At 44.6% G+C, this 24,576-nt stretch overlaps 1 protein-coding gene across 3 annotated transcripts in view; it reads right to left on the reverse strand.

Moving 5' to 3' along the window:
* The window catches only part of LOC119966490 (kinesin-1 heavy chain), a 152,840-nt gene that overhangs the window by 54,602 nt on the left and 73,662 nt on the right, over positions 1-24,576 (reverse strand). For all 3 annotated transcript variants that reach the window (XM_038798261.1, XM_038798262.1, XM_038798263.1), the window contains 4 exons: positions 21,720-21,844; positions 19,364-19,468; positions 18,506-18,651; positions 168-316 (listed from right to left, as the gene is read on the reverse strand). In XM_038798261.1, coding sequence (XP_038654189.1) covers positions 168-316; positions 18,506-18,651; positions 19,364-19,468; positions 21,720-21,844 — 525 coding nt within the window. The remainder of the gene's footprint in view (positions 1-167; positions 317-18,505; positions 18,652-19,363; positions 19,469-21,719; positions 21,845-24,576) is intronic.

The raw sequence follows: 24,576 nt of genomic DNA on the forward strand, positions 1-24,576 counted from the left end.
ATGTTGCAAATGAGAATGAACTGTACATAAATTCTCTCTAGTCAAGATTTCTAACATACGTAATATAATAAAGCAATTGGTTGGAAAGTTAAATAATTTTTCCATGTCTAATCTTTGAAGCTATAACTTGCAGTGTGGCACAGATTTAATGATGAACATTTACATACCTTTCCTCCACCTATTGAGTTCATTTTCAAGCCACTGTACAGTATTTCTCAAGGTCTTGTTTCTCTCCTTCTCTTTTTCATATTTCTTCTTCCACTGTTCTGCTGTGAGCTCAACATTAACAGTTACAGTATTCTTAATGGTCTTGGCTCTGTAGGAAACAAAAATGATTAAACCAGTAAATAACAAAAACAGCACGCTCCCTAGCCGGTGATCCGAATTCTGTACATACAGATATTTCCAAAAAACAAGCATTTGCTCTGGAAATAACATGGGTACATCCATGCATACACTGCACTATTTCGGCATGACACACCAGAGTGAATTTTCCTACTTTGTCGACATCACATACATTCAACGTCAATATAAAAGTGGTCAAATAAGAAACATTGCTTCACAAACAATCGTGGGAACATATGAAGGTTTAAATAAAATGAGAAATACAGAAATTCACAATCCGGAATGGGGTTATTTGTTGCAGAATCTAAAACAACTGCATTGTGCCTTTTTTCTCTCTTTTCATAGATTGGTATTGTTTGTGCTTTGTTTGTGCTTTAAATATTTGGCCGAATTTTCCTTTGAATGATCTCTGACAACTCCAAAAGGAGCGGCAATGGCTCTCGTGCTCCAATAACATGCTCACCAAATAAATGTCCAACCTCTCCATGGGCAGAGCTACAGTGTCGAGCGGTGAGTATTTAAACTAGCTGCTTAGTGGATTAGAGTCTTTTTGGCTGGAATTCAGCTGTTGCAGTGGGCGGAGCTAGAGTCGAGCGGTGAGTATTTAAACTAGCTGCTTAGTGGATTAGAGTCTTTTCGGCGGGAATTCAGCTGTTGGAGTGGACAGACTCGAGCGGTGAGTATTTAAACTAGCTGCTTCGCTGCTTAAACAGCGGCCACAGGGTCCTTGGGGATAAATTTGAAGAGTGACATCACAGCAAAGCAGTGACCTGATTGGCTGGTAAGGAAAGTGCTCCAGCAGTGCAGGTATCCCCTGCGGTCATCTCCCTCCAAAACAGGTATACAGTTTTGGATACTATTGGGGGAGATGACTCATCAGGGGAAGGCAGTAGTAGCCAGGTTCATGGCACCATGGCTGGCTCTGCTGCACAGAAGGGCGGGAAAAAGACTGGCAGGGCTATAGTCATAGGGGATTCAATCGTAAGGGGAGTAGACAGGTGTTTCTCTGGTCGAAAACGAGACTCCCGAATGGTATGTTGCCTCCCGGGTGCACGGGTCAATGTCTCAGATCGGCTGCAGGACGTACTGAAGGGGGAGGGTGAACAGCCAGTTGTCATGGTGCATATAGGCACCAACGATATCGGTAGAAAACAGGATGAGGTCCAACAATCAGAATTTAGGGAGTTAGGAGATAAGTTAAAAAGTAGGACCTCAAAAGGTAGTAATCTCAGGATTGCTACCAGTGCCACGAGACAGGCAGAGTAGAAATTTAAGAATAGTCAGAATGAATACATGGCTTGAGAGATGGTGCAGGAGGGAGGGGTTCAGAATTTGGGGACATTGGAACCGGTTCTGGGGGCGGTGGGACCATTACAAATCGGATGGTCTACACCTGGGCAAGACCGGAACCAATGTCCTCGGGGGTGCATTTGCTAACACTGTTGGGGAGGTTTAAAACTAATGTGGCAGGGGGATGGGAACCAGATTAGGAAGTTAGAGGTGAGTAAAGAGACAGCAACTAAAGCCAGTAAGGTACTTGATAATAAAGTCATTGTGACTAAGGGGAAGAGTAGATAGGGAAGAGATGATGAATGCAAAGGGACAGGTGGTCTGAGGTGCATTTGTTTTAATGCGAGAAGTGTAGCAGGTAAGGCAGATGAATTTAGGGCTTGGATTAGTACCTGGGAACATGATGTTATTGGATTTACTGAGACTTCGTTGAGGGAAGGGCAAGATTGGCAACTAAATATCCCAGGGTATTGATGTTTCAGGAGGGATAGAGAGGGAGGTAAAAGGGGGGAGGAGTTGCATTACTGGTCAGAGATGATATCGCAGCTGTGATTAAGGAGGGCACTCGAGGATTCGAGCACTGAGGCAATAAGGGTAGAGCTAAGAAATAGGAAGGGTGCAGTAATATTGTTGGGACTTTACTACAGGCCTCCCAAAAGCATGCGTGAAATAGAGGTACAAATATATAGACAGATTATAGAAAAATGTAGGAGCAATAGGGTGATTGTGATGGGAGATTTTAACTTCCCCAACATTGAATGGGACTCATGTAGTGTTGGAGGCGTAGATGGAGCAGAATTTGTAAAGAGCATCCAGGAGAGTTTTTTTTAGAGCAGTATGTAAATAGTCCAACTCGGGAAGGGGCCATACTGGACCTGGTATTGGGGAATGATCCCGGCCAGTTGGTTGAAGTTTCAGTCGGTGATTACTTTGAGAATAGCAATCACAGTTCCATAAGTTTTAGAATACTCATGGACAAAGACGAGAGTGGTCCTAAAGGAAGAGTGCTAAATTGGGGAAAGGCCAAGTATAACAAAATTCGGCACCAGCTAGGGAATGTGGATTGGGAGCAGCTGTTTAAGGGTAAATCCACATTTGAAATGTGGGAGTCTTTTAAGGAAAGGTTGATTAGAGTGCAGGACAGACATGTCCCTGTGAAAATGAGGGATAGAAATGACAAGATTAGGGAACCATGGATAACGGGTGGAATTGTGAGACGAGCTATGAAAAAGGAAGCATACATAAGATCTTGGCGACTTAAAACTGATGAAACTTTGGAGGAATATCGGGAAAGTAGGTCAAATCTCAAATGCGCAATAAAGAGGGCTAAAAGGGGTCATGAAATATCTTTGGCTAACAGGGTTAAGGAAAATCCCAAAGCCTTTTATTCATATATAAGGAGCGAGAGAGTAACTAGAGAAAGGATTGACTCACTCAAAGACAAAAGAGGGAATTTATGCGTGGAGTCAGAGGAAATGGGTGAGATTCTTTTTTTTTTTTAATTTTAGGGTACCCAATTATTTTTTCCAATTAAGGGGCAATTTAGAATGGCCAATCTACCTATCCTGCACATCTTTGGGTTGTGGGGGTGAAACCCTCGCAGACATGGGGAGAATGTGCAAACTCCACACGGACGGTGACCCAGGGCCGGGATTCGAACCCGGGTCCTCAGCGCCGTAGGCAGCAATGCTAACCACTGTGCCACCGTGCTGCCCCTGAAATGGGTGAAATTCTTAATGAGTACTTTGCATCGGTATTCACCAAGGAGAGGGACATGACAGATGTTGAGGTCAGGGATGGATGTTTAAATACTCTAGGTCAAGTTGGCATAAGGAAGGGGGAAGTTTTGGGTATTCTAAAATGCATTAAGGTGGACAAGTCCCCAGGTCCAGGTGGGATCTATCCCAGGTTACTGAGGGAAACGAGGGACGAAACAGCTGGGGCCTTAACAGATATCTTTGCAGCATCCTTGAGCACCGGTGAGGTCCTGGAGAATTGCTAATGTTGTCCCTTTGTATAAGAAAGGTAGCAGGGATAATCCAGGGAATTATAGACCTGTGAGCTTGACGTCAGTGGTAGGCAAACTGTTGGAGAAGATACTGAGGGATAGGATCTATTCACATTTGGAAGAAAATAGATTTATCAGTGATACAGCATGGTTTTGTGCAGGGAAGGTTCATGTCTTACAAACCTGATAGAATTCTTTGAGTGAACTATATATGTATATGAACTTTAGTAAGGCGTTGATAAAGTTTCCCATGGCAGGTTGATGGAAAAAGTGAAGTTGCATGGGGTTCAGGGTGTACTAGCTAGATGGATAAAGAACTGGTTGGGCAACAGGAGACAGAGTAGTGGTGGAAGGGAATGTCTCAAAATGGAGAAAGGTGACTAGTGGTGTTCCACAGGGATCCGTGCTCAGACCACTGTTGTTTGTGATATACATAAAATGATCTGGACGAAGGTATAGGTGGTCTGATTGGCAAGTTTACAGATGATACTAAGATTGGTGGAGTTGTAGATAGCGAGGGGACTGTCAGAGAATACAGCAAAATATAGATAAATTGGAGAGTTGGGCAGAGAAATGGCAGATGGAGTTCAAACCAGGCAAACGCGAGGTGATGCATTTTGGAAGGCCCAATTCAAGAGCGGACTATACGGTCAATGGAAGAGTCCTGGGGAAAATTGATGTACAGAGGGGTCTGGAAGTTCAGGTTCATTGAGCCGTGAAGGTGGCAACGCAGGTCGATAGATTGGTCAAGAAGGCATACAGCACGCTTGCCATCATCGGACGGGGTATTGAGTACAAGAGTCGGCAGGTCATGTTACAGTTGTATAGGACTTTGGTTAAGCCACATTTGGAATACTGTGTGCAGTTCTGGTCACCACATTACCAGAATGATGTGGGTGCTTGAGAGGGCGCAGAGGAGGTTCACCAGGATGTTGCCTGGTATGGAGGGTGCTAGCTATGAAGAAAGGCTGAGTAGATTAGGATTGTTTTTGTTGGAAAGATGGAAGTTGAGGGGGGACCAGATTGAGGTCTACAAAATTATGAGAAGTATAGACAGGGTGGATAGCAACAAGCTTTTTCCAAGAGTGGGGATGCCAATTACAAGGGGTCGCGATTTCAAGGTGAGAGGGGGAAAGTTTAAGGGAGATGTGCGTGGAAAGTTTTTTTTTACGCAGAGGGTGGTGTGTGCCTGGAACACTTTGCCAGCGGAGGTGGTTGAGGCGGGCACGATAGCATCTTTTAGGATGCATCTAGACAGATATATGAATGGGCAGGGAACAGAGGGAAGTAGATCCTTGGAAAATAGGCAACAGGTTTAGATAAAGGATCTGGATCAGCGCAGGCTGGGAGGGCCGAAGGGCCTGTTCTTGTGCTGTAATTTTCTTTGTTCTTTGTAAGTCGCTATGTCACCTTAGTGACTATTTTAAATTGGTGAACCATGGTTACCACTTGGGTCATTAGTTCTAATGTAAACTTACTTTTGACCAAGGGAAAACAGGTCCTATAAATCAGAAATAAAAAGATGCTGGATATACTCAGGTCAGGCAGCATTGGTGGAGAGAAGCAGAGTTAAAGTTTCAGATTGATGACGAAAGGTCAATCTGAATCATCAATTCCGTATCCCTGCACACAGATACAACTTATCCTGCTAAATACTTCAAAAACTTATTTTAACATTTAGTTTGCTTTTCTTTATCATTCCAGATGCTTTTTTGCCTGTTCAATGATATCCTTCATCCTGGAATGAGTGGTGCCACAAACTATTCATACATTCCGTCACACTTACAAAACAAAAGCCAGAATTACCTACTACTTGTAATGGATTTTTGTAATCCATCTACCTATCACTCTATTGAATAGTGCCCTGTACTTCTACACAGACCAACAACACTAGAGGAACTTAAAAACATTTTTTTTCTTTTCTTAAGTGCCCAATTATCCCCCCCCCCCCCCCAATTCAGGGGCACCCAATTCGTTTTTTCAAATTGAGGGGCAATTTAATGTGGCCAATTGACCTACGCTGCACATCTGTGGGTTGTGGGGGTGAAACCCACGCAGACACGGGGAGAAGGTGCAAACCCCACACAGAGAGTGATCCGGGGCCGGGATTGAACCGGGTCCTTAGTGCAATTTGGGGGGGGGGGGGGGGGGGAGAGAGAAAGAGAAGAGAGACGGACGGACGGGAAGTGCAATTAGGGGGGGGGGGGGGGGAAAGAGAGAGAAGAGAGACGGATGGACGAGAACTGTGGGGACCTGAATGGGCGACTAATAGGAAAGGCGGACAGGCACACTCTCCACTGGACAAGACAAGACAAAAAATGGGAGGAAGACCTAGGGTTTGAAATTGGGTGGGGTCTCTGGAGCGAAGCACTGCACAGGGTCAATTCCACCGCCACCTAATGCAGCCGGAAGTGGTGCACAGAGCACAGTTAACCAGAACCCCAATCAATAGGCTCTTCCTGGATATGGAGGACAAGTGTGAACGGTGCCAGGAAGCCCGGCCAACCACTTCCCAGACTTCTAGAATCATAGAATCCCTACAGTACAGAAGGAGGCCATTCGGCCTATCGTCTGAACAACCTTGTTCGAGGCAATGCCCAAGAGTGTGGGGATAAAGGTGGAGCTATGCCCGAAAGTGGCAGACTTTGGGGTATCCGAACAGCCAGAACTCTTTATGGGGAGGAAGGCTGACGCCCTAGACTTTGCCTCCCTAATCACCTGCCAAACCCAAAGCTGAGGACTGGCTGCCCAACATGTTGGAATTTCTCCAAATAGAGAAAATAAAATTCATCCATGGGTCGGAAGAGGGTATCCACAATATGTGGAGGCCCTTCACCAACCTGTTCCAAGAATCAGCAGCCAATAAGCCAGGGGGAGGGGGGATCCACAGAAGAACTACAGACAGAAACGTAAAGACAGAGTGGGGGGAAAAACAGAGATACAGTACCCAACCATACCCCACACAGGGGTTTTGGGGGGCGGCGCAGGGGAAAGAGACGACGACACCCCCTCCAGACCAAAATTTTTTAATGAACAGGAACAATGGAATAAGAGAAACTTAACACAAGGCAACACATGTAACACTACGCTACGCCAATAGATTCAGGTTTGATCAAGCAATGAACAAAGACACACAGATAGTAAGAAGGGGAGGGGGAACTTGGGAGATAGGGGGAGTTGGGGTTAGGAGGCCAAGTCAAAGCTGGGCACTTGTAAAACATGTGAATTGTAACTGATGCATATAGTTTCAGTGTCCGTTCACTTTCATCTTTTTCTTTTTATACAAAACAAACCTGAATATAAACATTTTTAAAAAATGAATAGTGCCCTGCTTCATAGCTGTTCCAAGGCCACCATCATCTGGCATCACTGCCAACTCTCTACATCAATGGAACAGTTTCATTAGATTTAGATTTCAATTTAGATTTCCAGAAGGCTTTTGACAAAGTGCTGCACAGGGGACTGATAAATACCATGGTGTTGAGGATAAGATTCTGGCATGGATAGAGAATTGGCTGACTGGCAGAAGTCAGAGAGTAGGGATAAAGGGGTCTTTTTCAGGATGGCAGCCGGTGCAGTGGTGTGCTTCGGGGGTCGGTGCTGGGACTACAACTTTTCACAATATACATCAACAATCTTGAAGGAGGAAGGCACTGTTGCTAAGTTTGCAGATGATAAAGATATGTAGATTGACAGGTAGTATTGAGGAAGCAGGGGGACTGCAGAAGGATAAAGATATGTAGATTGACAGGTAGTATTGAGGAAGCAGGGGGACTGCAGAAGGACTTGGACAGGCTAGGAGAGTAGACAAAGCAGTGGCAGATGGAATACAATGTGGAAATGTGAGATGTGCACTTTGGAAGGGGGCGTAGACTAGTCTCTAAACGGGTAAGTTTCTTGCGATCTTGGGCCGAGCAGTTGCCATACAAAGCTATGATGCAGCCGGATAGGATGCTCTCTATGGCATAGCTGTGGAAGTTTGAGGGAGTCTATGCCGACATGCCAAATTTCTTTAGCTTCCAAAGGAAGTAAAGACGTTGTTGGGCTTTCTTGCATGTTGCATCAACGCGAGAGGGCCAGGACAGACTGTTGGTGTTGGTGACTCCCAGGAACTTAAAGCTATCAACCATCTCCACTTCAGAGGCATTGATGTAGATGGGGGCGTGTGTCGTGCTATGCTTCCTGAAGTTGATTATCAGTTTCTTGGTTTTGCTGACATTTAGGGAGATCGTTTTCGGTAGTCTGATTGGTCATTGTTTGAGATACGGCCCACCAGTCGTATCATCCACAAACTTATAGATGGAATTGGAGTTAAATCTTGCCACACAGTCGTGTGTGTATAGGGAGTACAGTAGTGGACTGAGCATACATTCTTGCGGGGCCCCGGAGTTGGGGACTATGCTGGAGAGGTGCTGTTACCTACCCTGACGGTAAGGAAGTCAAGGATTCAGTTGTGTAGGGAGGGGTCAAGTCCAAGATTGTGGAGTTTGGTTATTAGTCTTGTCGAGATAATGGTGTTGAAGGCGGAGCTGTGGTCTATGAACAGCAGTCTCACATAGGTGTCCTTGTTGTCGAAGTGTTTTAGAGTGTTGATTGTAGGCCAGGGAGATAGCATCTGCTGTGGGCCGATTGCAGCGATAGGCGAAGTGCAATGGATCGTGACCATCTGGAAGGCTGGCGTTGATCCATCTCATGATTAGCCACTCAAAGCATTTCATGATAACAAGATGTCAGGGCTACCAGTCGGTAGTTGTTGAGGCACACTACCTTGTTCTTCTTTGGTACTGGTATTATGTGGTCTTCTTGAAGGAGCTGGGGACCTCGGAGTGGAGAAGTGAGGTAATGAAGATGTCTGCGAATACACTCGCCAGTTGGTCTGCGCAGAATCTGAGTGAACGCCCAGGGACTCCATTGGGGCCCGCCGCTTTCCGCTGGTTCACTTTCAAGAAGGCAGCTCTTACCTCTGAGGCGGTAATAGTGGGTAAGGCTGTGACCAGGGCTGTTGGGGCAGGTGGCACTGATATATTAACTGTCTTTTCAAAGTGGGCATAGAACTTATTCAGTTCATCGGGAGGGATGCTCCAGCCCCAGAGATTCCGCCTGGCCTTGCTTTGTAGCCAGAATTTAGTGTACGCCCTGCCATACGCATAGTGGGTTTGTAGCCACATTGTAAAAAGTATCAATAATACTTTCTACCCGCTGATGCAGAAGCATGGCCAACTATTTCCTGGGCAGAGCCTCAGACATATTTTCCATGAACAGTGCAAATATGCAGCCTCCGACACTGTGGATCTAAAACTGCCAACATGCATTTATGGTGCTATCTACATTCAAGTTAAAAGTAGTGCGACCATGAATTCCCACTACTATAAAACTTTACTTACACACTTTGCAAAACTACTGATTGCAGATTTTAAAATCCTCCTGTCCAACTGCATTTAAAATCTGAACTCCCAATGAGACTAAGGTTTACACTGTTCCAGGCCTTCGCTAACCACTGGCAGCTGTCATTCTCATCACTTGCAGCAGATTTTAGTATGCAATATTTATATCTTTAGAATCTTTATCTCAATATAGATCAGCTGAGGTCAACTTCATCAATGCCCAAAATAACAAAAGATGGAGGGGATGGAGATGGAACTAGGAAGTAAATATTGACAAAGATGTTGAACAGCAGTGGGAGATGTTCAGCATTCAAGAAACATTTCACTAAAATAAAAACCAAGAGGAAACTAGGTAATAATGAAACATGGATGAATAGGTATGGATGAAATTGAATTCAAAGAAAAGTACCTTAGATCAGGGAATATAAAGGGGTTAGCCAAGTTCAAATTAAGATGACAAACAGGAATCACAGGAAATTATTGAATATAAAGATAGTAAAGACCATAAGACATAGGAACAGAATTAAACCGCTCGGCCCATCGGCTGTGCTCCGCCATTCAATCATGGCTGATATTTTATCAACCCCATTCTTCTGCCTTCTCCCCATAACCCCTGATCCCCTTATTAATCAAGAACCTATCTATCTCTGTCTTAGAGACACTCAGTGATTTGGCCTCCACAGCCTTCTGCAGCAGAGTTCCACAGATTCACCACTCTCTGGCTGAAGCCATTCCTCCTCATCTCTGTTTTAAAGGATTGACCCTTTAGTCTGAGATGGTGTCCTCTGGTTCTAGATTTTCCAACAAGTGGAAACATCCTCTCCACATCCACTCTATCTATGCCTCGCAGTATCCTGTAAGTTTCAATAAGATCCCTCCTCATCCTTCTAAACTCCAACGAGTACAGACCCAGAGTCCTCAACCGTTCCTCATACATAAGAAATTGGAGCAGAATTAGGATAAATTAAAGAATAAAGTATTGTAAAATATTCTAAAGATACAAACAACATAATGAAAATTACATTAGAAATAGGGCCACTAAGGGATGCACAAGCCAACTCTCAGTAATCACAGTTAAATAGCAAAAATAAAGCATAGTTAATTTGCTGCAACTTTTAACCAGAGGTGAACAACGGAACACAAGAATCAAAGAGGACATCAAGATATTTGATTGAGGATGGAGATAGATAATTGGAAAATTATACATATAATTTGCATGGACTGCACCATACACTCAGATGAGAAACAGTTAGCAAAGGCATTAACATTCGTATATCAAAATTCATTAGGGAAGAATATAGTAGTGCCAGAGTACAGGTAGACATCACATTATTCCATTTTTTAAAAAAATATTTTTATTCGGGTATTTGCAAGTATTTATAATAATAATAACAGTAACATAAACCTGGTACAATAAAGATATCCCCCCCCCATCCCAATCTTCACACACTCCACCCATGAAACAACAATCCAGCCCTCTTTCTCCCCCCCCCCACCCGTTTGGAATTCTGCTCCTGCTGACATTTTAATTTTCCCCGAGAAAGTCGACGAACGGCTGCCACCTCCGGGTGAACCTGAGCATTGGCCCTCTTAAGGCGAACTTTATTTTCTCGAGACTGAGAAACCCAGCTATGTCACTAACCCAGGTCTTGACCCTCAGGGGCTTCGGGTCCCTCCACATTAATAAGATCCGTCTCCAGGCTACAAGGGAGGCAAAGGCCAAGACGTCAGCCTCTTTCGCTCCCTGCACTCCCGGCTCTTCCGACACTCCAAAGATCGCTATCTCCGGACTCGGCACCATCTGTGTTTTGGACTTTCCACGCACCTCATGGGCAGCATGGTAGCATAGCGGTTAGCATCAATGCTTCACAGCTCCAGGGTCCCAGGTTCGGTTCCCGGCTGGGTCACTGTCTGTGCGGAGTCTGCACGTCCTCCCAGTGTGTGCGTGGGTTTCCTCCGGGTGCTCCGGTTTCCTCCCACAGTCCAAAGATGTGCGGGTTAGGTGGATTGGCCATGCTAAATTGCCCGTAGTGTCCTAAAGGGTAGGGTTAAGGGGGAGTTGTTGGGTTGCGGGTGTAGGGTGGATACGTGCGTTTGAGTAGGGTGATCATTGCTCGGCACAACATCGAGGGCTGAGGGGCCTGTTCTGTGCTGTACTGTTCTTCTAAAACCTGTTCTCTACCCCGAAAAACCTGCTCATTGGGGCCACAGTCATGTGTGCTCGGTGGACTACCTTGAATTGTATCAGACTAAGCCTGGCACATGATGAGTATGTATTAACCTTGCTTAGATCCACCTGTATCTCTCCTCCTAGCTCGTCCTCCCACTTGCCCTTAAGCTCCTCCACCAGGGTTTCCTCCACCTCCCAAAGCTCCTGGTAAATATCTGATACCTTCCCCTCTCCCACCCATGTACTGGAGACAACTCTGTCCTGTATCCCCAATGGCAGCAGCAGCGGAAAGGCATGAAACCTGCTTTCTCAAGAAGTCTCGCACCTGCAAATACCTATACCCGTTCACTGCTAGATATTCAAGTTTATCCTACAAGGCAGGGATGGGAGATCTATACATAGATCTCCCATCCTTCTAATTCCTGCCCTTTGCCGTCTCTGGAATCCATCATCCAGCCTACCCGGTACAAATTGCTGATTATTATAAATCGGGGTCCAAATCAATGCTCCCTCCACTGCCCCCAGATTCTCAGAGCCGCCACCACCGGACTTGTGGGGTATCGGGCCGGCGAGAACGGAAGAGGTGCCGTTATCAGTGCTCCCAAACTGGTGTCTTTACATGCCACCTCCATCCGCTTCCACACAGACTCCTCCCCCACTACCCACTTTCTAATCATGGCTACATTAGCCACCCAGTGGTAATTGCAGAGGTTCAGCAGCGCCAACCTACCCTACCCCCAACTATGCTCCAGCAACACTTTCTTCACTCACGGGGTTTTACCTGCCCACACAAAGCCCGAAATAACCTTATTCACCCGCTTGAAAAAGGCCCTTGGGATGACGATGGGGAGGCACTGAAAGACAAACAGAAATCTGGGGAGGACCGTCATTTTCATGGTCTGTAACCTCCCCGCCAGTGATAGCGGGAGCATGTCGCATCTCTTAAAGTCCTCTTTCATTTGTTCTATGAGCCGGGATAGGTTTAACTTGTGCAGTGCGTCCCATTCCCAGGCCACCTGGATTCCCAGATACCGAAAGCTCTTTCCTACCATTCTAAGCGGCAGCTCTCCCAGTCTCTTATCCTGCCCTCTTGCCTGAATTGCAAACATATTACTTTTCCCCATGTTCAATTTATACCCCAAAAAATTGCCAAATTCCCCCAGGATTCGCATTACTTCCCCCAATCCCTCCCAACAGTTCTGAAATATACAAGAGCAGGTCATCTGTGTAAAGCAAGACGCAGTGCTACCTCAAACCCCCCCCCCCCTCCCCCCAACCACCACCACCACCACCATTGCCAATGGCTCTATGGCCAGAGCAAACAGTAACGTGGAGAGGGGGCACCCTTGCCTTGTCCCTTGGTGTTATTTAAAGTACCCCAACCTCAGCCGGTTCGTACGCACACTCGCTACTGGTGTCTGATAGAGAAACCGCACCCAGTCAATGAAGCTCTCACCAAACCCAAACCTTCCCGGCGCCTCCCACAGATAATTCCACTCCACCCGATCAAAAGTCTTCTCGCATCCATCGCTACCACCACCTCCACCTCCACCCCTTCTGAGGGCATCATAATAACATTTAAAAGCCTTTGAACATTGGCCTCGAGTTGCCTGCCCTTTACAAATCCTGTCTGGTCTTCCCCTATTACACCCGGGACACAATCCTCTATCCTTGTGGTAGTATCTTAGCCAGCAGTTTGGCATCCACATTCAGTAGAGAAATTAGCCTGTATGACCCGCATTGCTCCAGATCCTTCTCCTGTTTCAGGATCAATGAAATCAAGGCCTGCAACATTGCTGTGGGGAGGACTCCCTTCTCTCTTGCTTCATTGAATGTCCTCACCAGCAGTGGGCTCAATATCTCGGAGAACTTCTTATAGAATTCCACCAGGTAGCCATCAGTCCCTGGGGCCTTGCCCGACTGCATGTCCTCCAGCCCCTCGATTATTTCCTCAACCTCAATCGGGGCTCCCAGCCCTTCCACCAGGTCCTCATCTACACTCGGAAACTTCAACTGATCCAAAAACTGCCTCATCGCCTCCACCCCAGCCGGGGGTTCCGACTCATAATTTACTGTAGAAGTCCTTAAACACCTCATTCACCCCCACTGGGTCCAGGACCGTATTCCCACCTCTACTCTTTACTCCCCCCATCTCCCTGGCCACCTCCCTTTTTCTGAGCTGCTGCGCTAACATTCTGCTTGCCTTTTCCCCATACTCATAAATCGCCCCCTTGCCTTCCTCAGCTGTTCCACCTCTTTCCCTGTAGTCAACAGCCCAAACTCCGCCTGTAACCTCCGCCGCTCCCTCAGTAGCCCCACGTCCGAGGCCTCCGAGTATCTCCTGTCCACCTGGAGTCTCTCCTCCACTAACCTATGGCATATGGTGTGCTAGCCTTTATCAGTAGGGGGATTGAGTTTCGGAGCCACAAGGTCATGCTGCAGCTGTACATAACTCTGGTGCGGCCGCTCCTGGAGTACTGCGTGCAGTTCTGGTCACCACATTATAGGAAGGATGTGGAAGCTTTGGAAAGGGTTCAGAGGAGATTTACTAGGATGTTGCCTGGTATGGAGGGAAGGTCTTATGAGGAAAGGCTCAGGGACTTGAGGTTGTTTTCATTAGAGAGGAGAAGGCTGAGAGGTGACTTAATAGAGACATATAAGATAGTCAGAGGGTTAGATAGGGTGGACAGAGAGAGTCTTTTTCCTCGGATGGTGATGACCAACACGAGGGAACATAGCTTTAAATTGAGGGGTGGTAGATATAGGACAGATGTCAGAGGCAGTTTCTTTACTCAGAGAGTAGTAGGGGTATGGAACGCCCTGCCTGCAACAGTAGTAGACTCGCCAACTTTAAGGGCATTTAAGTGGTCACTGGATAGACACATGGATGAAAATGGAATAGTGTAGGTCAGATAGGCTTCAGATGGTTTCACAGGTCGGCGCAACATCGAGGGCCGAAGGGCCCGTACTGCGCTGTAATGTTCTATGTTCTAACCTATCCCTCTCAGCCCGTTCCACCTTTTCTCTGTGGGCCTGTATCGAGATTAATTCCCGTCTGACCACTGCCTTCAAAGCTTCGTCGCTGCAGAGACCTCCCCTGTATTATTTGTTTCCAGGTAGTTCTGGATGGAATTGTTCACCCGCCCACAGATTGCTTCATCTGCTCACAACCTCACATACAGTCTCCACAGCGGACATTGCCCTCTCTCCACACTAACCCGTAGATCCACCCAATGTGGGGCATGATCCGACACTGCGATTGCCGAGTACTCAGTATCGACCACCGCCGGTATTAGCGCCCTGCTCAAAACAAAAAAGTCAATGCGAGAGTATACCTTGTGGACTGGGGAGAAAAAAAAAAGAATACTCCTTTGCCGTGCAAACCTCGATCTCTCCTCTCTCTCCCCTCCCCCCCCCCCCACATCTGTTCCATAAACCCCTTCAATTCCTTTGCCGCAGCCGGCTTCCTCCCTGTCCTGGATTTTGACCCGTCCAATTACGGATCAATGTTAAAATCTCCTCCCATAATCAAGTTATGTGACTAAATCTGGGATCTTATCTAACACCCGCCTCAAATTCCATGTCATCCCATGTCATCCCCCCCCCCCCCCCCGGGCCGGGCCCGGTCTTTGAGTCCAGCCCTGAGTGGAACACTTGGCCAACCCACCCCTTTCTCAATCTTGTCTGGTCTGTAACCTTTCGGGGTGTCTCTTGTAGCATTGCCACGTCCGCCTTCAGCCCCTTCAAATGCGCGAGCACGCAAGAACTCTTGACCAGCCCATTCAACCCTCAGCCTGGTTGGGGGGGGGGGGGGGGGGGGGGGGGCTCTCTCTTCTCCTCCTCCTCCTCGGGCATGCGCCATTCCCGACCTCCCATTTGTCCCCTAGTAACATTCTTCCCCTGTCACATTCTCTCCGTGTTTGCGTGGGTTTCACCCCCACAACCCAAAGATATGCAGGTTAGGTGGATTGGCCATGGTAAATTGGCCCTTAATTGGAAAAAAATATTGGGACACTAAATTGATTTTTTTTTAAATGGGGGAGGACTGAGGCAAAATACAAGAACACACTAAAATAGGATTCACAGTATAGACAGAGAAGGTATTTCCACTTATGGGAGAGTCCAAAACGTGTGGTTATAAATATAAGACAGTTAATAGAACTAATAAAGAATCCAGAAGACACTCTTCGCTCAAGAGCGGTGAGACATGGAACTCTCTACTGTTTTCCCAGTGTCTGCTTGGGTTTCCTCCGGGTGCTCCGGTTTCCTCCCACAGTCCAAAGAAGCGTAGGTTAGGTGGACTGGCCATGATAAATTACCCTTAGTGACCAAAAGAGGTCAGGAGGGTTTATTGGGTTACGGGGATAGGGTGGAAGTGAGGGCTTAAGTGGGTCAGTGCAGACTTGATGGGCTGAATGGCCTCCTTCTGCACGGCATGTTCTATCATGAAGTGATTGAGGTTAATAGCAGAGATCCATTAATGGGAAACTAGAAAAGTACGTTAGAGATCAAGGAATAGAAAGGCAGGTTGATAAGGTGAGATGAAGCAGATAAAAGTGGGAGGAGACGTGTGTGGAGCAGATATGTCAGCTGAATGACCGGTTCTTGTGCTGTATATTTTGTGCAACTCCTAGCATAATGAACTAGTCACAAAATACGGCATTTCATTGGACTAATCAACAGGCATTCAATACATGCACCACATGAAAAAATATTTTAACAGGGCAATATCTAGAAGATATTTCTATGGTACATGAATGCTAAAAATAAAAATTTAATATTTTTCCACTGGGAAAAGTATTTCCAAAAATTAGATTCAAGCTAAACATTAGTGCTTCAAATCATTGAAGACTAATGACTTCTAAAAGGATGTAATTTTTGCAATAGCAGGCGAATAAATGCTTGGGAGCTCCTGCCAGAGTTGTCTTTTTTAGGGGAAGGTCGGAGGCAGTTCAATGATGTCAAAAACCGAAAAAAGAACCCAGGGAAAAAGGGAGTGAGCAAAAGTCCACATTCAAACATGGTGAGGAGTTCAGCAGGAGAAAAGGTGGTGGGAGGGAGCTTGCCAGGTTGGGACCGCACCCACAGTGGAAAAGTTAGCTGAAGTGATGACTGGATTTGGATTTTTTTTATTGTCACCGAGGTACAGTGAAAAGTATTTTTCTGCAAGCAGCTCAACAGATCATTAAGCACACGAAAATAAAATACATAATAGGGCAACACTAGAACACTGACATTGGGTGAAGCATACAGGGGCAGAGTGTTAATCAGGTCAGTCCATAAGAGGGTCATTTAAGAGTCTGGTAAAAGTGGAGAAGAATCTGTTTTTGTGTCTGTTCGTGAGTGTTCTCAGACTTTTATATCTCCTGCCTGATGGAAGAAGTTGGAAGAGTGAGTAAGCCAGGTGGAAAGGGTCTTTGATTATGCTGCCTGCTTTCCCCAGGCAGCGGGAGGTGTAGATCGAGTCAATGGATGAGAGGCAGGTTCGTGTGATGGACTGGTTGTGTTCACAACTCTCTGACTAGGAAGTTTGAGCAACTGTTCTCAAAGCATTTCGAAAGGTATCGGACAGAGATGAATAACTTGCTTAGGGAGTGTGTGGGTAAAACCCTTGACCCGATGAGAGGGGTGTTGGCAAAGACTGAGGCATTGTCGCAGAATAGTGACCAGTTCACCTCGATAGGGGAGGGTGACGGAAATCAACAGAGGGCTGAGAGCCAAAGTAGAGGACCTGGCGAACAGGTTGCAAAGGCAGAACTTGAGGATTGTGGGTGTGCCTGAGGGGCTAGAGGGCCAGAGGCCTACAGAGTACTTTGCTGAGATGCTTGCAAATTGATGGGGGAGGGGAAGGCCCCCTCCCACTACAGATTGGACAGGGTCCACCGGTGACTCCGGCTGAAACTAAAAAACAAATGAACCGTGATGGTCTGCTTTTACAATTTTCAGGTAACGGAGGTGCTGAGGTGGGCGAAGCCGAAGCGGGAGGTGGATGGCACGGTAACGGTAAGTATATACCAGGATCTTATGACGGAGCTGGCAAGACGATGGTCAGGCTAAGGTGGCATTGTACAAGTGCAACGTGCGGTTTGGTGTGGTCTACCCGGTGAAGCTAAGGGTCACGCATAATGGCAGGGGCGACTACTTTGAGACGGTGGCGGAGGCGATAGTGAGGGCAGAAGGCCTGGGACAGAGTTTGGACTTCAATAGTTTGTGGCCAGCTTTTTCCTTTACGTTGTTTGTTTAACTTTTTGGCTGTTTATCGTTAACAGTTTTGTGTAAGAAATGTTTGGGCTGGTGTGGGGAGTACGGTTGGGATTTGTGGTTTGTAGGGTTTGGGCACTCGTTGTGTTGCGAGCGAGTGGGTGTGGGGGGCTTTGGAATTGGTGTGTTTTTTCAATGTGGGGGAGGGGGCTCTGGCAGGGGCCACCGCGCTAGTAAATGCAATGTTGGCTCGTGAACGGATGTGAGGTGTAGGAGGGGCCTGTCATTGGAACCTGTATGGGCAGGAATCTAAAGGCTTGGGAGGTGTTTTCAAGAGGAAGTGGTTGGAGAGATTCTGTGAGGAGTGGGGAGGGATAGAGAACCAGGGCTAGGTCTAGTGTCAGGCAGGGCCTTGAGGGGGGGCTGTCATTCCAGGTAGTGAGGAGTGAGGGATGGGGAGAACGAGAGAAGGAGGGGAGAAAGTAACGAGAGTGGGGAGGAGAGGGATGGAACGGGAGAAATTTCAGCGCAGTCTCTTATTCCTGACATTTATCTACAGCCCTGAGTGTAAGTGTACATGTCTAGCTTCTGGGGATTGTACACGATTTGACTAGCTATAATGGTTACCATAGCCAACCATTCAGAGAGAAAGGCTCATACACTTCAAATACTGATACGTACAGAAGGTAACAGAGGATGACAGATTCTCACAGAAAACATAACTTAGCAAACAGCCAACACTTTCAGGAAAGGAAGATATAAAAGGGAGTTTCAAATGGAAATCCTGCGAGTAAAATTAGTGTGCCTACTTTTACAATTCAATTGCAAGTTAATATATAAATCAAGTTATTTTCAGGTTTTCAAAGAAATCTGGGAAAGTTCTTCATTAACTATCATATTTGCTTTAAAAGGAATTGTAAGAAGATGAACAACAAAATAGAATAAGTTTGGCAAAGCATACAATACCTGCAAATTCAAATGATGGTAAATGCCACAAGGAACTAATCTAGCAGGAATACAGGACACTTCTTTCTAACAGCACATGACTCCTCTAGGAGACCACACGACACAACATTTGTAATAGTTCCTAAAATACAGTTTACATACCTCTGACCAAACATCAATGTCGTTTTAGTCTCTGCTTCATTGTAGGACGATGGAGAGCAGCAAATAACTATTGTAGTCCTGCAGTTACCACCCAGAGAATCCTGTAAAATTCTGGTCATTTTGCTGTCACGGTATGGTATATATGTCTAAAAGAATAACCAAGGTTTTAAAAGCATTCTTTATGTCCAAACCTATCAACCTTTGTATGCATGTGAGCCTATTTTTTGACTGCAATTGGAATTGGTATAGCACTTGTCATTGAAAAAATCCTATGGCACTTCGTAGAGAAGAAACAAAAAAATGCAACACATTTCAGCCTTTGAGAGGCAGTGGGCAAGGTGATTCAGTTGGCAAATTGAGTTTTCTGGAAACCTTTATGGGGGAGTAGTTGCCTACAGTGAAAGGAACTGTGGTTAGAGGAAGTGGCAGCACAGGGATGCAAGGCCGCAGGATGTTACACTGACTCAGCAAGGAAGGCTAGAGGGATTTGTAAATAAGGATCTTAAATTTGATGCAAAAGTTAAAGCTGGGAACCTGCTACAATCTATTAGCTTAATGATTTCAAATTGTCAATAACTCAAGACAACCAGCAGTCAGATTATTAAAAAAACATACAATAAAAGACATTTTATAAGGTACAGATAGTTTAATGTGCTTTGTTGATTCTCCTCCATATATTGCGTGTTCTATGGAATTCTCTTGCATTTAAATTTCCTCTGAATAAAAATAAATGGAAATACAACTGAAAAGTCTCAAATTGGTGGATTGATTCTATGTCATCTTGGTAAAATTTCAAAGACATGTACAGAAAAATCTTGATCTGTTAAGATTGACACAAATACTATGTTTAATACTCACGCTCGATTCTGCTAGAGAAGCAATGACATTCCCCAGTGCTGACAAAGACTTGTTGATATTCTTGGCTTCATCTAATACAGCCCCTTCTGCTCCAGTTTTACTGACCTTAATGAATTTTCAACAGAAGAAACAAACATATCATAGCATTACTACAACAATCTCCAGACTTTAATAGTACAATTTCCCCTTTCTTTCACATTTCTTACTGCGATACACAAACCAGAATGGAAGGTCAGACCAGATAGATTATGTTATAAATACCACCTAGAAGCATAAAATCAGAGTAGAGTAAATCCCTGCAGTTCAATGTGGTAATGGTGCTTTCACATTGCTGTAGCTGTTTTGATACATGTAAATAGCTTGCTAGGCCATTTTAGAAGACTGCAAAGGATCAATCACAGCATGGGACTGGAGTTACAAATGGGCCTGACCAGGTAAGAAGAGCAAGGTTTCTTCCGTAAAAGGACATTCAGTGAAAAAGCTGGGGCTTTTAAAAACAATCTAATTGCTGTAGAGATGACCACAAAGCTATCAGCTTTTATTTTCCAGATTTTAACCAAATTCAAATTCTTTAAACTTGAATTCTGAATTCAGTCCAGGCCATTGAAATACATTGTGAAAGTCACATATCTATTACAAGAAATATGGCTGTGGCATGCCAACATTTCTTTCTGAATGGAGTTAATAAATCTATGACTCAAGTTTCCAAAAGGACAACAGCTCTCAATAATCAGTGCCAGGAACTGCATTATGATGGAAATTCACTTTAGTTACAAGCTTTGGGAGACTGTGTTTACTAATTTTGTTTAATTTTTATTTAGAGGGCAACAATAAATGAATTAACCAACTTGCTGTCCTGTCCTAGCTTTGTGTCACAGTTCTGCTACGATGTTTGCCAATCTGATTTCAGGGCCCAAACTGAACTATCTTGCGCTTTTCAAAAGTATGTTAACTTAAAAAAAATATTCTCGGGATGTGGGCCTCGCTGGTTGGCCAACATTTATTGTTCATCCCCAATTGCCCTCGAGAGATGGTAGTGGGTCACTTTTTTCATATAGAGCTGAATGGGTAGCTAGGTCATTTAGGGGCAGTTAAGAGTCAACCACATTTCTGGTGGGTCTGGAGTTACACATAGACATGTTTCGGCAAGGACTAAAAGATTACTTTCCCTTAAGCACACTGGTGAATAAGTGAAAATGTATTTTTTCCAATGAAGGAGCAATTTAGCGTGGTCAACCCACCTGCCCTACACATCTTTGGATTGTGGGGGTGAGATCCATGCAAACACGGGGAGAATGTACAAACTCCAAACGGTCAGTGACTCGGGGCCAGGATCGAACCTGGGTCCATGGTGCGGAGAGGCAGCAGTGCAAACCACTGTCTCACCCGAATAAGTACAAATCTATTAAAACCTATTGTAGAATTCCATTGCCTACATCATGTCCTTTCAAAACTGAATCAATTAATTTGCCAAAGTCAGTGTTTCCATTTGGTACACAAACATCTTCCACTTGATTGCTTCTGCTTCATTACCTTCTTGGATGCTTAGGGCTCCCAACAGCATGTTGTATTCAACATGACTTAGCATTAATTAGCTTTGCTGCTCTTGTATTCTTTTCAATCTTACAAATATGAATTAGGAGGAGTAAGCCACTTGACCCCTCGAGTCTGCTTTGCCATTCAACACAATCATGGCTGATCTGACTGTGTCCCCCGACTCCACATTCCCACCTACCCCTGATAAACCTGGACATCCTTGTTAGTCAAGAATCTACTTACCTCTGCCTTAAAAACATGCAATGATTCTGCCTTCACCCGTTCTCTGGGGAAGAGCGATTTCAAGACCAATGACTCTGATCGAAAAAATGTCTAATCTCCATCTTAAATGGGATACTCTATTTTTAAATTGCGTCCCTGGGAAACTCCTTTCAGCATCCACCCTGTCTAGTCTGCTCAGGATCTTATGTTTCAATGAATTCACCTCACTCTTCTACCCAATGGATACAGACCCAGTCTGTTCATCCTTTCCTAAGATAACACCCCGACCCCCAATCCCAATTATCAGTCGCGTGAACCTTCTCTGAATTCCTTCAAAAGCCTTTATAGCCTTTCTTAGATGACAGTAAAATTATATATGGTACTCCAGAAGTGTCTTGCCAAAGCCCTGTACAACTGTAGCAAAACATCCCTACTTTTATATTTCATCCCCCTCAATGACAACATTGCATTTGCCTTCCGAATCAGTTGCTCTAACTTTTTGTGATTCATGTACCAAGACATCCAGATCCCTCTGTACCTCAAAGTTTGCAATCTCTGCATTTAAAGTACAGCACTGTAAAAGGACATTCAGTCTTACCTTCTCACTACCTGCCAAGTCAACCAGATAAAGTTTGCCACTTAGCTTCTGCTCTGTTGCAGTGTTTTCTTGTTTGACATTAATAAGAAAGATACTGTGGCTACGTGAGCTGTGTTCATTCATATCTGAAACAGATAGAGGTTGCTGATTAAAAATGTGCATTTTGTCCAGTCTCTAATGCAAAAATTACAGGGTAGCCTAGTTTCATTTCCTCATTTGGGTCTCCTATTTTTCAAAGCTGTTGAGTAAGTGAACAGTTATAATCAAAGGTTGATTTTCTTTTGGCATGGTGTCATCTTTTAAGTTTATAAGCTTCAGATGATGCACGATACAGAGATCATTAGAAAGTGGACTGAGAGGGAAAAAGAACACAGTACTCTTCAAGGCATTGCAGATGTAATTTTGTAAAATAAGTAACTTCTATTTACAAATCTGCAGAGTTTTCATGCAGTCACAAATGAATCAGAGGGGGAAGTGATTTAAAATACCTGCAAAATTTAATAGAAGTTGGTTAAATTATCTGTGATAGAGAAATTTGAAGACGTATAGTACACACAAATTATGTTAGGCTTGGAGAGAATATCAAGCTAGTGAAAATTTATTTAGTTGTCACACAGCATTACAAAAATGGTTTCCAGGTGCATTGATCAGGGCTAAAAATCAACTCCTTTAACTTTTTCAAAACTTGAATTTAACTACTGTACAAGTGGAGATCTGATAATTACTGTCTATTTTATTAGAACATAAAATTAGGAACAACAGTGAGCTATATATTGCCATTGCGCTACCAAGCAATAAGACTGTATGGAATCTTCTACCTCAACTTAAATTTACTGGGCGATCCCCATATCCCTCTATTTCCTTAGTGCTTAAAAATGTACTGATCTCAGTCTTGAATATACTCAATGACTGAGCATCCACACTAAGTATAAAATTCATGGACAACGACACTCAGATCACACACAAACCAATATTCATAGATATAGATAGGGGGGGAAATTTGGAGTATAACATGGTGAAATGTGAGGTTGGCCACTTTTGGTATGAAGAAGAATAGACACGCTGAATATTTAAATAGAGAGACTGCAAAACGCTGTAGTTCAGAGTGATCAGGGTGTCTTTGCACATGAATCACAAAAGGTTAGCATGCACCTGCTTGCCGCAACCAACAAAAGTGGCAGCAGTGTGCACCATCAACAGGATGAAAATGAAAATCGCTTATTGTCACGAGTAGGCTTCAATGAAGTTACTGTGAAAAGCCCCTAGTCGCCATATTCCGGCGCCTGTCCGGGGAGGCTGGTACGGGAATCGAACCGTGCTGCTGGCCTGCTTGGTCTGCTTTAAAAGCCAGCGATTTAGCTCAGCGAGGATGCACTGCAGCATCTCAACAAGGCTCCTTCGATAGCACCTTCCAAACCTGTGATCAACCACCTAGAAGGGCATGGAACAGCAGACTCAATAGAATGCCACCACCTGCAAGTCCCCGCCAAGCCACATACCTGGAACTATGTTGCCGGTCCTTTACTGTTGCTGGATCAAAATTTTGGAACTACCTTCCTAACAGCTTTGCAAGTTTGCCAACGCCACAGACTGTAGCAGTTCACAGTGATAGCTCATTAGCACCATCTCAAGGGCAATAAGGGATGGGCAACAAATGCTGGCCTAGCCTGCAATGCCCACATCCCATGAAAAAAACTTTAAAAAAATCAGCCACTTCATCAGTTTACACATTTTACAGCTGCTTTGCATCCTTGCAGCTTACTTTTCTATCTAGTTTTGCATCGGCAGTAAAACTCGATATAACACACTCCGTCGCTTCACTTAAATCACTGGTATAGATTGTAAACAGTGGTTCAAACCTGCGCAATGCCTCTTGAAAATCTAAATATATTACATCCACTAGCTCCCATTATCTACACTGGGAGTTTTGTTCAATTAAACTCATTTAGTGAACTTGGCCTTTATCACTCATAATTATCTGTGTGTCTAAAGTCAATTATTTGATAAACAACCAAATTCTAATCTGTTCCATATATCCTGCTCTGTGGGCACCTTCATACATTAAATGAAACTTACTTCTTACACATTTATAATGAAACTTACACATAATCTACAGCAGAAATTCTGGTTTTGTTGGTCCCACGTAATTATTTTAGATGAAAAACCTAGAGATTGATACAAAGTGACTGCACTTCAATCAATGTTAAACAGGAATGACAGAACAGAGGCCACTTGACAGATCTGAACTGTGCTAATGCAAGCTTCACATTGTAGCTATGCATTAACACCAATTCCCAGCTCTTTTGTCTGTCCCTTGTATTCATAATAAGAATTCTAGTTTACATTTTCAACAACCATGTTCCACAATCTTTTGCACGAAAAATAAATTGTCTAATCTTTTCATGGCCTCCTTCTGCACTGTAAATTCTTTGATTTTACGTCTCGCACCAATTGTGATTTAACGCCTCTCCTTTGCAATGCATCAACCATTGAAATAATCCTTCCTTCCACCTCAAAAAGGTAACAGGAGAAGTAAATTACCTGATTTATACTTTTAATAAACCTAGAGCTTAGAGGTCGGTTGAGCCAGATATTTAATTTTGTTGAAGACTAAGGTATATAGAGCAAGGTGATCTCCTTAACCTAGCTAGCTACAGACCAACTCTTTTTACAATTGATATTTCACAATAAATGAAAGATGGGGGGGGGGGGGGGGGGGGGGGAGAAAGAGAAACGGTTCTTATTTCTTATCTAATTAAGTCAATCACCAAAAACAAGATGCAATGGTTCAAGGAGACCCCTCCTCTAAATTATTTTTACATGACTGATAAGTCTTGAGCAAAACACACAAGTACAA

The sequence above is a fragment of the Scyliorhinus canicula genome, chromosome 5 (assembly GCF_902713615.1).
Source record: "Scyliorhinus canicula chromosome 5, sScyCan1.1, whole genome shotgun sequence".
Lineage (NCBI taxonomy): Eukaryota > Metazoa > Chordata > Chondrichthyes > Carcharhiniformes > Scyliorhinidae > Scyliorhinus > Scyliorhinus canicula.